The following is a 14972-nucleotide window of genomic DNA, read 5'->3' as shown; positions in this document are numbered from 1 at the left end:
CCGGCAGTACAGGTGGGTTCCCCCGAACCCAGAAACTGTGTCAATTTCATTAGGAGACCAGTTTATCAAATCCATGCTTTTTTAGTTTAGAAATTCAATGCGGAGTCTCTCAAAAAAAAAAGTATAGGCAGATGAGACGAAACAAAGAGCACAAGCAGGAAAAAAGGAGAGGAGAGCAGAGCAGAGAAATGCGACCGCCTTCCGTGAGAGCACGGAGAAAAAAAAAAGTTGCCAGAAGTCCGTAAATGGGGTCCGTACCGTAGGATACAGACCCGCTCGCCAGCCAATCAAAGTGCAGGATTTGATGAAAACCGCACTGCGAAAAAAATAAAAACATGTATGTGTGTTGTTTCTTTATTTACTTACATATTTGCCAGAAATATGTTTGTTTGTTGACTTGCTTGCTTGCTTGCTTATGTATCTGCCAGAAATATGAACATTTATTTATTCATGTATGTATTTAGTTGCTTGTTTCTTAGTTTCAAACCCACGTTCGATGATATCACAGATAAATCATGGCTGATTATTTATTTTTTAATTTCTCTGAAACGCTGTCAACGAAAAGAAAATGACGTTGAAAAGCGGATAGTGCTTTTATTTTGAAAAATTTGCTCTCGCGCTCTGGTTGCTCACTTCACACAGCTGAAATGTTCTGCAGCGATAATGACAGAAGAGAAAAGATCCATCGGAAGATCAAATAAAAATGAAATGATGAGTAACGCAGGTGTTCAGCTCTGATTAACAACAGAACAACCAGGACATAACAGAACCGCCAGAAAGCGATAAAATCCGGAGATTAATATTCAGCGTTTCCGAACATTACCACTGCTCATGCGCGAAACTCAGACCGGGTGAAGTGGTGCAGGATTGTATGCGCCCCCTTCTGGCTGATCACTGAACTGTTTCCCATTTCATTCTGGAATGTTTCTGAAATCACAATTCAACACTGAACGTGGGTGCATTCATATAAAATTCATCTCATCTCATTATCTCTAGCCGCTTTATCCTGTTCTACAGGGTCGCAGGCAAGCTGGAGCCTATCCCAGCTGACTACGGGTGAAAGGCGGGGTACACCCTGGACAAGTCGCCAGGTCATCACAGGGCTGACACATAGACACAGACAACCATTCACACTCACATTCACACCTACGGTCAATTTAGAGTCACCAGTTAACCTAACCTGCATGTCTTTGGACTGTGGGGGAAACCGGAGCACCCGGAGGAAACCCACGCGGGCACGGGGAGAACATGCAAACTCCGCACAGAAAGGCCCTCGCCGGCCACGGGGCTCGAACCCGGACCTTCTTGCTGTGAGGTGACAGCGCTAACCACTACACCACCGTGCTGCCTGCCCATATAAAATTGTTACCTCTTATTTAATTTCATAAATACATTTAACTTCATAAATATTTCCATCGTAACATCTAGGGCTGGCTGGCATAAAATCGGATTTTATTTTCAGTTACAATTTTGGCTTCCAGCGATGATGAAAACCAGACAATTTAAAGAAAAAAGAAAGAAAGAAAGAAAGAAAGAAAGAAAGCACAATTTTATTCATCACACACTTGTGAAATTTCCTTTCTGCATTTAACCCATCTGAAGCAGTGAACACACACATGCGCACACATGTGAACAATGAGCACACACACATACCCAGAGCAGTGGGCAGCCATGCTAACAGCGCCCGGGGAGCAGTTGGGAGTTCGGTGCCTCGCTCAAGGGCACCTCAGACCAAGGCCGTCCCACATTAACCTAACCTGCATGTCTTTGGACTGTGGGGGAAACCGGAGCACCCGGAGGAAACCCACGCAGACACGGGGAGAACATGCAAACTCCACACAGAAAGGCCCTCGCCAGCCGCTGGGTTCGAACCCAGAACCTTCTTGCTGTGAGGTGACTGTGCTAACCACTACACCACCATGCCGCCCATTTATACCAACCATTACAGTGGCGGCGGCGGGGGGCTAAAATTATGTTTGGGGGGGCTGTTATGATGGGAGGCCTTTGACTGTTTCCAAGGAAGAAAAGGAGAGAGTAGTGTGAATAAACAGCCTGCTGCGTGCCCTTATTAAGTCCCGTTGCATCCCGGCGCCCCAGCGACATCCCTTTGTACCGTAGGTTGGTAGCACCCATTTGCACCAAAACCGATGCAAATTAGCCTGGCCCTGACGTCACCGATTGCCTCCGCTTTCCGGAATTTTCCTTATTTGGTTTACGCAGAACTGCAAAACCTATCACTTTTAGTCGACAAGCTGATTTATGAATATTCTCTGGACTAATTAACCCGTTGCTGTGGCAACTGTCTGGACATGTCTGGTCTCCTTGGGTACTCGCACCAAAGTGGGGACCCTGTGACAGCAAGGCTATGACAGTGTCACTACATTTGTATCTGATTGATAACTCGTCCTGTCCGGATGGCTAGGTAGCGTTCACGAGACGTACAGGCAGTTTTGGGCACCCAAAAACTTGATGCTGCTCTCGATCTGCATGAATTCACTTGCTGTCCTGACCAAACCAATGGTAAGAGGGTGTTATCCTCTCAACGATACTAAGTAGATGTAATTACGTTATCGTATCATTGGTTCTGTTTCATATAGAAAATAATACATGGACTAAATGTACTCGAATAGAAACATTAAACTTAGCTTTACTCCACCAAAATTTGCCTCTCAAAATGCAGAGGGTTAAAAATTCCAAAATTTCCTGGGGGGGGGCATGCCCCCGGACTCCCCGAGATTTGGCGTGCCTTTGGCGCGCAACACATCCCCTCCCCCCATCCAAAACTTCCTGCCGCCGCCCCTGCATTAAATCTAATTAATTTATACAAACCACGCTAAGTCATTGATTTAATTCAGTTTGAGAGATGACATTTCTTAAATGCAACTACAAATTGATTTTTTTTAAATATGTGTTATTGATTAATACGTTTAAAACATTGCAACAGTTGGCAGATTGCTGTGTTTCACACACCTGGATTTAGACCACTTCTTCCATTCTTCCTGGCAGATCTTCTCAAGCTCAGTCAGACTGGAGAGGTGGATGTCCGAGTGTCGATAAACTGCCGTCTTCAGGTCTCTCTTCAGATATTTCAAGTCAGGACTTTAAAGACCGTGCTTTGGCTCGGTCAAGAGACTTACCCCGAAGCCACTGGACACTTCAGGTTGCTGAAAGATGAACCTTCATCCCAGTCTAAGGTTATGCACACTCAAGACAAGCTTCTTTTTCCAGGACCTCTCTGCATTCGCATTTGTCATTCCCGTGATGCCGCCACCACCATGCTTTACTAGTTCATCATTGCTGTTTATGGTTGTGCTCAGAGTTCAAATCAAAGAGTTTATCCTTTAAGTGCTTGTCAAGAGATCGCTTTTAGTCGATTCTGTTTAGCGACTAATGATTGATGGAGTGATTAATCCTGATTAAAGTGAACCTGTTACGCAATAAAGTTTGCAAATACAAAAAAAAAGCATTTGAGTCTTGTTTTGAAGGGCATTGGACCCGTAGAGGTATGAACTATGCAGGTCATCTTGGTCATCTGAATGGGACATGCAGAACACCGAGTTTAGCACGAGCGTGAATATGGAAACTTTCCATGTGTGCTTCGTCTGCAAAGAGACACAGCAAATCTCTCAAAGAGCTGACAGAAAAGAAGACCATTTTTAGAACAGACGTGTAAAAACAGTCAAGTGTCATACTGTTAAGATGGAAAGTTTATTCTTCTTCTTTAAGAGGAAAGAGAGAGAGAGAGAAAGAGGTGGAGGGACCTGTACGGTGAGAGAGGGAGGGACTGGGTGCAGTAGAGTGACAAAACGAATGTGAGAGTTTTGAAGAGACAGAAAGTGGACGACAGAGCGAGGGAAAACTCCAGAGAGGAAAAAAATGCCAAATAAGGGAAGCTGACAGCATCTCTCCCTCTCTCTCTCTCTCTCTCTCTCTCACACACACACAGGTAAGTTACACTGGCTCATCTTCTATCTGTGTGTCATATTGTTACAGGTGGAATAATCCAGACAATGAAGAAACACATCTCACACACACACACACACACACACACACACACACACACACACACACACACACACACACATTTTGTTTAGTGTGTTTATTTGAAAAATTAGTATTGGTGGGGTTTTTATCACTGTCTATATGTCCATATATATATATATATATATATATATATATATATATATATATATATATATATATATATATATATATGTGTGTGTGTGTGTGTGTGTGTGTGTGTGTGTGTGTGTGTGTGTGTGTTAATGTGTTTCTTTGCTAATGAACAATGCAGACAGACTGGTTTGGCCGTCCTGACGCACTGACATACAGGAAAACCCGGATCTGTTCTGTGTGTGTGTTATGGGTGACCTAATTTCTCAGCTGGACATAAGTTCTTTAAATAAAACACGCTATGTAAATATAACATTGAGACACTTTGGAATAAGAGCTTGAGGGCAAAACACATGCACTCTCTCTCTCTTTCTCTCTCTCTCTCTCACTCACTTAGTGCAGCAATGTTGTAATGTGAGGCTTGAGTTCAGGGTGTGTCTGCTGTTGTGGCCCTAAACACACTTGATCGTATTGCACTGGTGTCACTGACATTTTATTAAAGGGATAGTTCAGCTAACGATGAAACGTACGCAACGATCTCTGCGATCTGAGCTGCATCTGCTGCTTTAACTGCATGCCGAAAGATTCATTCGTATAGCTACCAGTTTAGCGCTTCGTTATCAAACTGTAGGTTTGATATGGTGCAGAAAAAGCTAAGCATATCAACATATGCACAGGTATTCATTTTAAAGGTAGACTGCCTTTCAGGTTTTTCAGGTTTAGGTCATAGAAAGGATTTTCCCCGACACCCAATTATTTTTGTTTCGTGGAGCGAAAGCTACTGAATTCGAATCACAGACTTCCAATTTTATTCATTTTTTTCCAATCAAACAATCAATGAATTTATCTCCACATGGCCCGAAATTCTCCGCTATTTTTTCCTGCTTCACCATGACCCAATACAAGATACTACGTCATGCATGACGTGGTGGGCTTTCCCCGTTCGCGCAAGGAGGCATTGTGGGATACAAATTTGAAACAGGAGGGCGAGTGTGCGAAATATGAAACGTGAAAGACCGACGATAGTAACGGAAAGAAAGCGAGAAGAAAAGACGTTATTTTATTTACGAAGGAAAGGAAACGCAGGACCAAACTAATGAATATCGGCGGTCAGCGAGCACCTCGGTGCGATCAGCTGTTCATTTAGCGACAGAATGATGGAACGGTCAGTGCACGGTCAAAGGTAAACCCGCGCATGCGCACACACACACACACACACACACGGACTTCCTCTGTCTGCTTGACTGCGCAAAGCGAGCGATTTCATGCACATTATTTACTTTAATCCCCTCAAATGAAATAACTTCCCAGCCACAGAATCACCTGATATTTTGTGAGATATGACAGAAATAAACATATATCACAATGACCAAATTCCAGACCGAACCAAATTTCACCAATTTTATGAAATCGAAAGGCCGTCTAGCTTTAAGGCTTGGTGATAATACAGTAATATTACCATTACGATAAACAGCTCGTGAGCATTATGTAACAATGTCATGTATTGGTGATGTTGGCACTTCATGCTTACTCGCTGTAACATTCGTTCACAATCAGGTTGAATTCTCAAATCTGATTGGTCAGAATTTGGGGATCGTCATAGGTTCATATCAACGCGGTCCTGTTATTGCTTCTATAGTAATAACATGCGTAAAAAGAAATGTTTAAAAAATGCAATCGTTCATGTGGTAAACTTTTCTTCGGACGTTTATTAATGTCTCCAGTGTCAACACTTTGGAACAGTCTTTTTGTGTGGTTTTTTTTTTGGTAACGTGAAAAATTACAGGGTTTTTTTATCAAAATCCATCGACGGCGGCACAGTGGTGTAGTGGTTAACGCTGTCGCCTCACAGCAAGAAGGTCCGGGTTCGAGCCCCGTGGCTGGCGAGGGCCTTTCTGTGCGGAGTTTGCATGTTCTCCCCGTGTCCGCGTGGGTTTCCTCCGGGTGCTCCGGTTTCCCCCACAGTCCAAAGACATGCAGGTTAGGTTAACTGGTGACTCTAAATTGACCGTAGGTGTGAATGTGAGTGTGAATGGTTGTCTGTGTCTATGTGTCAGCCCTGTGATGACCTGGCGACTTGTCCAGGGTGTACCCCGCCTTTCGCCCGTAGTCAGCTGGGATAGGCTCCAGCTTGCCTGCGACCCTGTAGAACAGGATAAAGCAGCTACAGATAATGAGATGAGATGAGAAATCCATCGACAGAAAAAACAGAGAGGCTGATGAGGTCACAATGGTTTATCTGTGAAATATCGTAACAGGATAGAATTTGTTTCATGGATGTTTCAAAACATTGAACGTAACCCTCAAGAGATTAAAAAAAAACGTACCATGTGTCGTTCTTGAATAAATTTAATAAATTCCACACATGTAGAATACTGTGTATGAAAAAAAAAGCTACTATAATCCAGACTGGTAGCTTGAAACTTTCTCTGTATCATGTGTGTGTATGTACTTGTACTTGCGACATATTGAGGACCAACAGATTGAGGGTATTTTGGGTGGTCCTCACTTTTTCTAAGGGCTGTTTAAGGGTTAAGACTTAGTTTTAGGGTTCAGGTTGAAATTTGGTTTCGGTTAGGCTTAGGTTTGGGGTTTGGTATTTAGTTGTGATGGTTAAGGTTAGGGTAAGAGGGTAGAGAATGTGTGATGTCGGTGAGTCCCCACAATGATCGAATTACAAGAATGTGTGTTTGATCTGTTTGCTTGTGTCATTCAGCTGTGTTGTATTTGCTTAACCAGCTGATAACAGTCAAAGGGGAAAATGTACACAAATGCAAACGAAAGACAGAGAGAGCGAGAGAGAGAGAGAGAGAGAGAGAGAGAAAAAAAATTTGAAGTGTTGTTTTTATGCAGAATGGCGTCTAACAAAAGCTCCCTGGAATACACATTGTGTGAACCAGAAGACACATTGTGTGGTGAGTGAATAATAATAATAATAATAATAATAATAATCATCATCATCATCATCATCATCATAATAATAACCCCTGTGTATCTGTGTGTGTGTGTTTCCGCAGAGGTCCGTACGTATGAGAAGGAAGTGATCGTCGTTCCTGTGCTGCTGTTGGGCAGTTTCGTCGTGGTCCTCGTAATCCTGCTGCTGCTGCACTTCTGTCCAGAAAAAGTGCAAAAAGTGCTCCCAAGAAACGCACGCCGAATGAGCCACGCCCCCTCCAGGATCATCAATGGGATCGATGGTGAGAGACACGCATGTCACAAATCTGGGTTTTGACTTGTCTTTTACAAAAACATGTTCGGTATTGCACTTCTGCTTGGTGGAATCCACTTGGTTGCCATCTTATAGACTCCGTGTTCGACGACGGACCGATAGCTGTGTTCCAAATACCATCATTTTCGTTAGCTAGTTTCAAATGCATGTGAAATTCATATGACCTTTCTCGAAGAACAATAAACCTGTCTGGAAATAATCTGTCTGTCTCGTTGTAGCTCCTCCGGGTCTGAATGCTTTAGAAGGAGAGAGTATAGCGCTAGACCTCCCGACAACTTACTCCACGTTTGCGTCATCAGTGCGTAGTGGCAGAACCGCACGTGGTATTGACAATCCTGTGTTCAGTAATGATGTGTTGCTGAACCCACGTGAGCCCCCGCGCCAGCGCCTGCCGGAGAAGTTCAAGCTGGTGTCGTCACTGCCCAGTTTGTTTGCACTGAAGTCGGACGGCATGGTGTCACTCTACAGAGCACGCATGGAGAACCGCAACGTCGTGCTGCACGTGCTCAAAGGTGAGTGCGCGGTTTATTCTGTACACAGCTCTCCTGTCTGTCTGTCATGGTCCCTGAGATGCTCCCTGAGCCTGATACACAATCAGGGTCCTCCTTGTTCGATCGATCGATCGATAGATAGACAACTCTTTACAACAGTGATGAGCAGAAAAGCATCTCAGGATACACAACATGGCACAGGCTCAACGAAACTGGGCAGGTGAAGACTGGAAAAAAGAACAAGAAATTTCACCAAGGTGTATTCCCGCCTTGCACCCAGTGACAAAATTGATGGATGCAGATGCACTTGGTCTGTCTGTCTGTCTGTCTGTCTGTCTGTCTCCCAACTTTATATTCAACGCCAGCATTTTTAATGCATCAATTGTTCTTATATCCATCTATTCGTTTCTCATCTCTCTCTCTCTCTCTCTGTCTGTCAGACTCAGCGAGTGAGACTGAGTGTCAGCACTTCCTTGGATTTGCGTCCTTCCTGTCTCAGTTGGGTCCTCACCCGTTCCTGCCCGACTTGATTGGTGTCGTTACGATCCGAGCACCACTCATTATGGTCATGGAGGAACTTGAGAACCAGGACCTGCTCAGCTACCTGTGGAAGTGCAGACAGGTGAGGAACCATACTATACTCTCACAGAGAGAGACAGACAGGTGAGGGACCGTACTATAGACTCACAGAGCGAGACAGACAGGTGAGGGACCATACTGTACTCTCACAGAAATAGAGAGACAGGTGAGGGACTGTACAAAACACTCACAGAGAAAGACAGGCAGGTGAGGAACCGTGCTATACACTCACAGAGAGGCAGACAGGTGAGGGACCATACTATACTCTCACAGAGAGAGAGAAACAGGTGAGGGACCATGCTATACACTCACAGAGAGAGAGAGACAGGTGAGGGGCTGTACTACACACAGAGAGAGACAGGCAGGTGAGGGACTGTACTATACTATCACAGAAAGAGACAGACAGGTGAAGGGCTGTACTATACACTCACAGAGAGAGACAGGCAGGCAAGGGACCATACTATACACTCACAGAGAGAGAGAGAGAGAGACAGGTGAGGGACTGGACTATAGAGGATGTGCAGTCACGTGACCCGTCCGTGTTTACTCTGCCATATTGGACGGCTTCAGGATTGTTTACCTTGCGTGAGCGAAATGGATCCAGGGAGTAATCCCCAAGAAAATTCGGAAAATACCCCATCTACATCGCGTGATTACTTGTCTAAGTTTGTTCAGCATCTTGAAGGTGACGTGAGGCAGCGTTACGTGGAAAAGTGTTCCAAGTTGGGGATTGCAGATCCGTACAACTTGCCGCAATCCTTGTTTAGGGAAATTCGGAGCTGCTGTGCCGGCGATTCGCCCGATCTGGCCTACCACGACATTTACAATTTTCTTGTTAATCGTGAATCGTGTGACACTGGCAAAGCCCTCAAAGCTTACAAGAGCCTGGAAGCTTATAAATATGTTGTTGCGGGATGGGCATCCCAACTATACCTCTGGAAGGTTCCGAAGAAGAATGTCTACTTGATAACCTCACGGGTAAGTGGCATTAAGACGTTTATCATAAAGAGACTATGCAGGACGTTTTATCGTAAGAATGTTCGAAATCTAAACTCAGTTCCAGATAATGACAGGGTTGTAAATATGTATGCTTTTGTCTGAAAAAAAAAAATCACAAATCACCGCTATCTTTATCTGTGCAGAATTATTATTCAATATCAGATATAAATGTATTAGAAGATTACACCTACCTGATATGAAGTGTTCACTACAAATTCGGCTGGTAGAACTGGGGTACCAGTTTTCTCTTCGCACAGCGGACACCCATTTTGCGCGTCTCTCCGCGTCTGCGGGGAATCTATAAAATGACAGGCCCTCCTTTTGGCCCTGTCTATTGGTACATCCAAATGCTGAACAAGATATAACCATTCTCGAAAGATCTACTCCCACACACTTGATAATTAGAACGGGTTCGTCTAAGTTCTATGCGCGGCCATGCCGTCCAAGATGGCAGACAAACAAATATCACGTGACCTCGTGACGTCATGTGCACGCTCTCTATACACTCACAGAGAGAGACAGGCAGGTGAGGGACTGTACTATACACTCACACAGAGAGAGAGAGAGAGAGACGTGAGGGACCATACTTTCCTCTCACACAGAGAGAGACAGACAGGTGAAGGACCATACTATACATTCACAGAGACGGACAGACAGGAGAAGGACCATTCGATACTCTCACAGAAAGAGAGAGACAGGTGAGGGACTGTACTATACACTCAGATAGGAAGTCAGATATAAACTCCGACAAAGAGGAATTATTATTGTTGTTGTTGTTGTTGACAGGCCGGCCCTGACTCTGGTGTGATGACCGAGAAGCAGATCTTCACCATGGCCTCTCAGGTGGCCTCTGCTTTGGTGAGAAAGGTTCATGTTCATATTCAAGACTTTCTCTCAATGTACTGATTCTTATATTTCCTCACACCTTCAGAGCTGATTAGCCGATTAGCGAACAGGCTGCTCACTCGCCACTGAATAGTCGACAGAGATTATGAAATTATCTTTTGTGTCGTGTACAGTGGTGCTTGAAAGTTTGTGAACCCTTCAGAATTTTCTATATTTCTGCATAAATATGACCTAAAACATCATCAGATTTTCACACAAGTTCTAAAAGTAGATAAAGAAAACCCAGTTAAACAAAGGAGACAAAAATATTTTACTTGGTCATTTATTTATTGAGGAAAACGATCCAAAATTACATATCTATGAGTGGCAAAAGTATGTGAATCTCTAGGATTAGCAGTTAATTTGAAGGTGAAATTAGAGTCAGGTGGTTTCAATCAATGGGATGACAATCAGGTGTGAGTGGGCACCCTGTTTTATTTAAAGAACAGGGATCTATCAAAGTCTGACCTTCACAACACATGTTTGTGGAAGTGTATCATGACACAAACAAAGGAGATTTCTGAGGACCTCAGAAAAAGTGTTGTTGATGCTCATCAGGCTGGAAAAGGTTACAAAAGCATCTCGAAAGAGTTTGGACTCCACCAATCCACAGTCAGACAGATTGTGTACAAATGGAGGAAATTCAAGACCATTGTTACCCTCCCCAGGAGTGGTCGACCAACAAAGATCACTCCAAGAACAAGGCGTGTAATAGTCAGCGAGGTCACAAAGGACCCCAGGGTAACTTCTAAGCAACTGAAGACCTCTCTGACATTGGCTAATGTTAATGTTCATGAGTCCACCATCAGGAGAACACTGAACAACAAATGGTGTGCATGGCAGGGTTGCAAGGAGAAAACCACTGCTTTCCAAAAAGAATATTGCTGCTCATCTGAAGTTTGCTAAAGATCATGTGGACAAGCCAGAAGGCTATTGGAAAAATGTTTTGTGGATGGATGAGACCAAAATAGAATTTTTTGGTTTAAATGAGAAGCGTTATGTTTGGAGAAAGGAAAACACTGCATTCCAGCATAAGAACCTTATCCTATCTGGGAAACATGGTGGTGGTAGTATCATGGTTTGGGCCTGTTTTGCTGCATCTGGGTCAGGATGGCTTGCCATCATTGATGGAACAATAAATTCTGAATTATACCAGCGAAGTCTAAAGGAAAATGTCAGGACATCTGTCCATGAACTGAATCTCAAGAGAAGGTGGGTCATGCAGCAAGAAAATGACCCTAAGCACACAAGTCGTTCTACCAAAGAATGGTTAAAGAAGAATAAAGTTAATGTTCTGGAATGGCCAAGTCAAAGTCCTGACCTTAATCCAATAGAAATGTTGTGGAAGGACCTGAAGCGAGCAGTTCATGTGAGGAAACCCACCAACATCCCAGAGTTGAAGCTGTTCTGTATGGAGGAATGGGCTAAGGAATTGGAGGAATATGGAGGAATTCTCCAGGCCGGTGTGCAGGACTGATCAACAGTTACCAGAAACGTTTAGTTGCACTTATTGCTGCACAAGGGGGTCACACCAGATACTGAAAGCAAAGGTTCACATACTTTTGCCACTCATAGATATGTAATATTGGATCATTTTCTTCAATAAATAAATGACCAAGTATAATATTTTTGTCTCATTTGTTTAACTGGGTTCTCTTGATCTACTTTTAGGACTTGTGTGAAAATCTGATGATGTTTTAGGTCATATTTATGCAGAAATATAGAAAATTCTAAAGGGTTCACAAACTTTCAAGCACCACTGTAGCCAAAGATGACTGCTAGTTCTTCGTATACATGCTAATAACACGCTTGTGAAGCGCTAGTATTCGGAACACAAGCTTTATCTCAGTTCGGCTGACGAACTGCTGTTTTCTCTTCGATTTCTTCTTCTGAACAGGAGTTCCTGCACTCCAAAAACCTGATTCACGGAAACATCAAAGCCCGCAGCGTATTAGTTACCCAGATGCTAACAGCTAAGCTGTGGGGGCTCGGCGATGTATACACAAGAACGACCTACGGCGAAAACAACAAAAACGATCCCGGACAGAAAAAATGGCAGGCGCCAGAAAGACTGGTGAACAGACAGGCGAGCCAAAACAGTGACATGTACGTTATTTTATTTTATGAATAAAGATTATGTTTGGTGGATAATTGCGAATCAGCAGACTTCCAGCTAATTATTAGCGAGCCAGTTATCTGTTAGCAAGCATTTGTAGTGAAGACTGAGCTGAGTAACAGAGCTAGCGATGAAAAGAAAGAAAGAACATTGACGTTTTTCTGTTTTGATTGTTGAAGATGGTCGTTCGGGCTGCTGCTGTACGAGATGGTGACGCTCGGTGAGTGACGATTCCTCATAGTTCCCTCTGTTCTTTCTCTCTCTCTCTGGTTTGATGTTTGATGTATTGTTCTCCGGCAGGTGAGGTTCCGTTTGCTGAGGTTCCGGTTAATGAGTTGCTGCAATTTCTCCAGAGAGGAAAATCACTGAAGAAACCACACGGCTGTTCCAACTCGCTGTACATCACACACACATTCTGTCTTTCTGTCCAACTCAATTTCTACAGCACATCAATATATCTCCAACACACACACATACAATTTGTCTTTTCCTTTCCCTCTTATTTTTTCTCTCTCACTTGTTGTGGTCTCACTCGCTCTTTTTCTTTCTCTCATGCTTTGTCTCATTTTCTCATTCCATGTCTCTCATGTCTTTATCTCGATCTCTCTCGCAAGTGTTGGATTGACCCCATGTTCGTGTTGAACGAGCGGACGGAATAAACCCGAGTTACGTTTTGTTTTGTTTTTTTCTTTTCCAGCCACGCCGTCATCAAAAGCTGCTGCCACTGGAAGGAGCAAGATCGCTGCTCATTGGCCGAGCTCAAACACAAACTCGAAACAGGACGGAAGAGTGCCAATGACAAAACGGTTCTCCGGGCTACCCAGCCAATCAGCGTTGAGCATTACCTTCAGGAGGCGGGATATGAAGAGGCCAACAACTACACCGTTTTCTGAAAAAGTCTTGAGTTCCCATCAGGATTTGTAAGGACACCAAGGTGCAGCCTGGGGAACGGGGTGCGGCTGGGCAAGGGGCAGGGATACATGTTAAATGTGTCGCCCCGCCCAAGGGTTATGGTTAGGGGTCACCTCGTTCCCCAGGATTTGGGATATTTTACAGCTATAAAGGACACATTTGACTTTCAAACTCTTGTTTACTTCCTCAATACACTCAGAATGACAGAACCAATGTCTTTCACCTAATGAACCAGGAAAGATGGTCCAACCCGGATTTCTACTTGTTTACTCCTTTCACATTACAAAACGATGGTATGATCCAAATTGGACGGTACAACCCCAATTATCCCTTGTAAAAAAATACACCAAGGGACATCATGTCTCAGTGTATATTAATGGTAGTTGGACATTATTGTATACATACGTTTAAATGAGTCAACCTTTTGTTTTTTACTCCGTAAGATTATTTGGCAGATCTTTACTCTTTTGGTGCCAATTTAACTGAATTAATTCCAGCTTGTTAGATCCACAGACCTTTCCAGCTTTTCTAAAACATGGGTCATGTTGTCATGTTTTGTCTTATCTGAGGAGACGGAATAAAAGACGACTGTTCACGTCGCACTTGTTCGATCAGGAATTTACTTCAATATCTTTTTTCCCTGTTTTCATTTCTGAGTTCTCGTTTCCTTTATAATCGCTCATTCCTTCCACGCCTCAGCGGTACCACCATTTCCTATAAATAGCTTCTTCCTTTGAACATCTCTCTTTTGACACGAAACAAACTCAACTTTCTAGTCCAACAACATTCATCTCATCCAACACACACACTGGAACAGGGTGGTGTTACGGATTTGAAGAAGGTTTGTTGGACTGGGGACAGAGCCACTTGTCTCCTGAGCGACAAAATAAATCACGGGTGATTATTTTCATTAGTATACGATAATATACCTTCATGTAAATGCAAAGCAGATTTATTGAAGCGATGAGCCATGATCTCAGACCTGTCCGATCCGAAAACCAGCTTGGGTTATCCGTTGACGTGACAGATTACGGAAGGCTTGTGGAGAAAGATGGCGAGAAACCAAAACATCAAATACAGTAGGAATGAAGCGTGATCAGGAAGACGGAATGACTTGACTCTAGCCTTGTAATCGAGCACTTCCTCTATCTTCTTTGATTAGCTCAGGGTTGGCCATGTTGATTCATTCTTCCACTTCACTTGAGGACAAACCAGCCTTCAATCCTGCCTGTGCAACATCGAATAAATTAGTATTCTGATTATTTCTGAGTTTGAGAGAAGAAAGCTCTCTCTCTTTCCAGATTCACTTCCACACTCCTCTAGAAACGTTCTCCAAAAAGCCATCGCTGTCTTTCTCTTTCTCTGCTGCTGCTGTTATTGACTACTTTCACATTACCCATAATGCTTTGTGCCTTGGGGGGATAACCAAAATGTAAACAAACTAAAACAAGTGTTGCCAGGCAAAACAAATCTCGCCCGGCAGCACTTATTTTACACCTATATGTTGATAATGGTAATATTTCTCAATCATCAGCTGCCAGGTTACAGTCCGATGAGGATCCACGACCTTGAGTTTGACATTTCCGAGTCATTCAAGGTCAAAGGTCATGGTGCCAAATGAAAGCCCATATGTCACTTCCTACAAGTT

At 43.5% G+C, this 14972-nt stretch overlaps 1 protein-coding gene across 2 annotated transcripts; it reads left to right on the top strand.

Annotated features, from left to right (window-relative positions):
- The first annotated feature begins 3791 nt into the window (after window positions 1-3791).
- On the top strand, window positions 3792-13926 carry styk1b (serine/threonine/tyrosine kinase 1b). Of its 2 annotated transcripts, XM_060921095.1 has the most exons (10): window positions 3794-3946; window positions 6967-7028; window positions 7131-7310; window positions 7561-7854; window positions 8274-8455; window positions 10198-10269; window positions 12194-12402; window positions 12592-12632; window positions 12713-12809; window positions 13110-13926. In XM_060921095.1, exons 2-10 carry the CDS (start codon window positions 6968-6970, stop codon window positions 13303-13305), a joined length of 1332 nt encoding a protein of 443 aa, XP_060777078.1. In that variant the 5' UTR covers window positions 3794-3946; window position 6967; the 3' UTR covers window positions 13306-13926. The 2 variants fall into 2 exon arrangements, with proteins under 2 accessions (XP_060777077.1, XP_060777078.1); XM_060921094.1 differs by having other exon boundaries at window positions 3792-3946; window positions 12713-13195.
- The last annotated feature ends 1046 nt before the right edge of the window (window positions 13927-14972 follow it).

Source organism: Neoarius graeffei, chromosome 5 (assembly GCF_027579695.1).
Source record: "Neoarius graeffei isolate fNeoGra1 chromosome 5, fNeoGra1.pri, whole genome shotgun sequence".
NCBI classification, from domain to species: Eukaryota; Metazoa; Chordata; class Actinopteri; order Siluriformes; family Ariidae; genus Neoarius; species Neoarius graeffei.
Note: the sequence above shows the minus strand (reverse complement) of the source record. Positions and strands in the feature narration are given on the sequence as shown.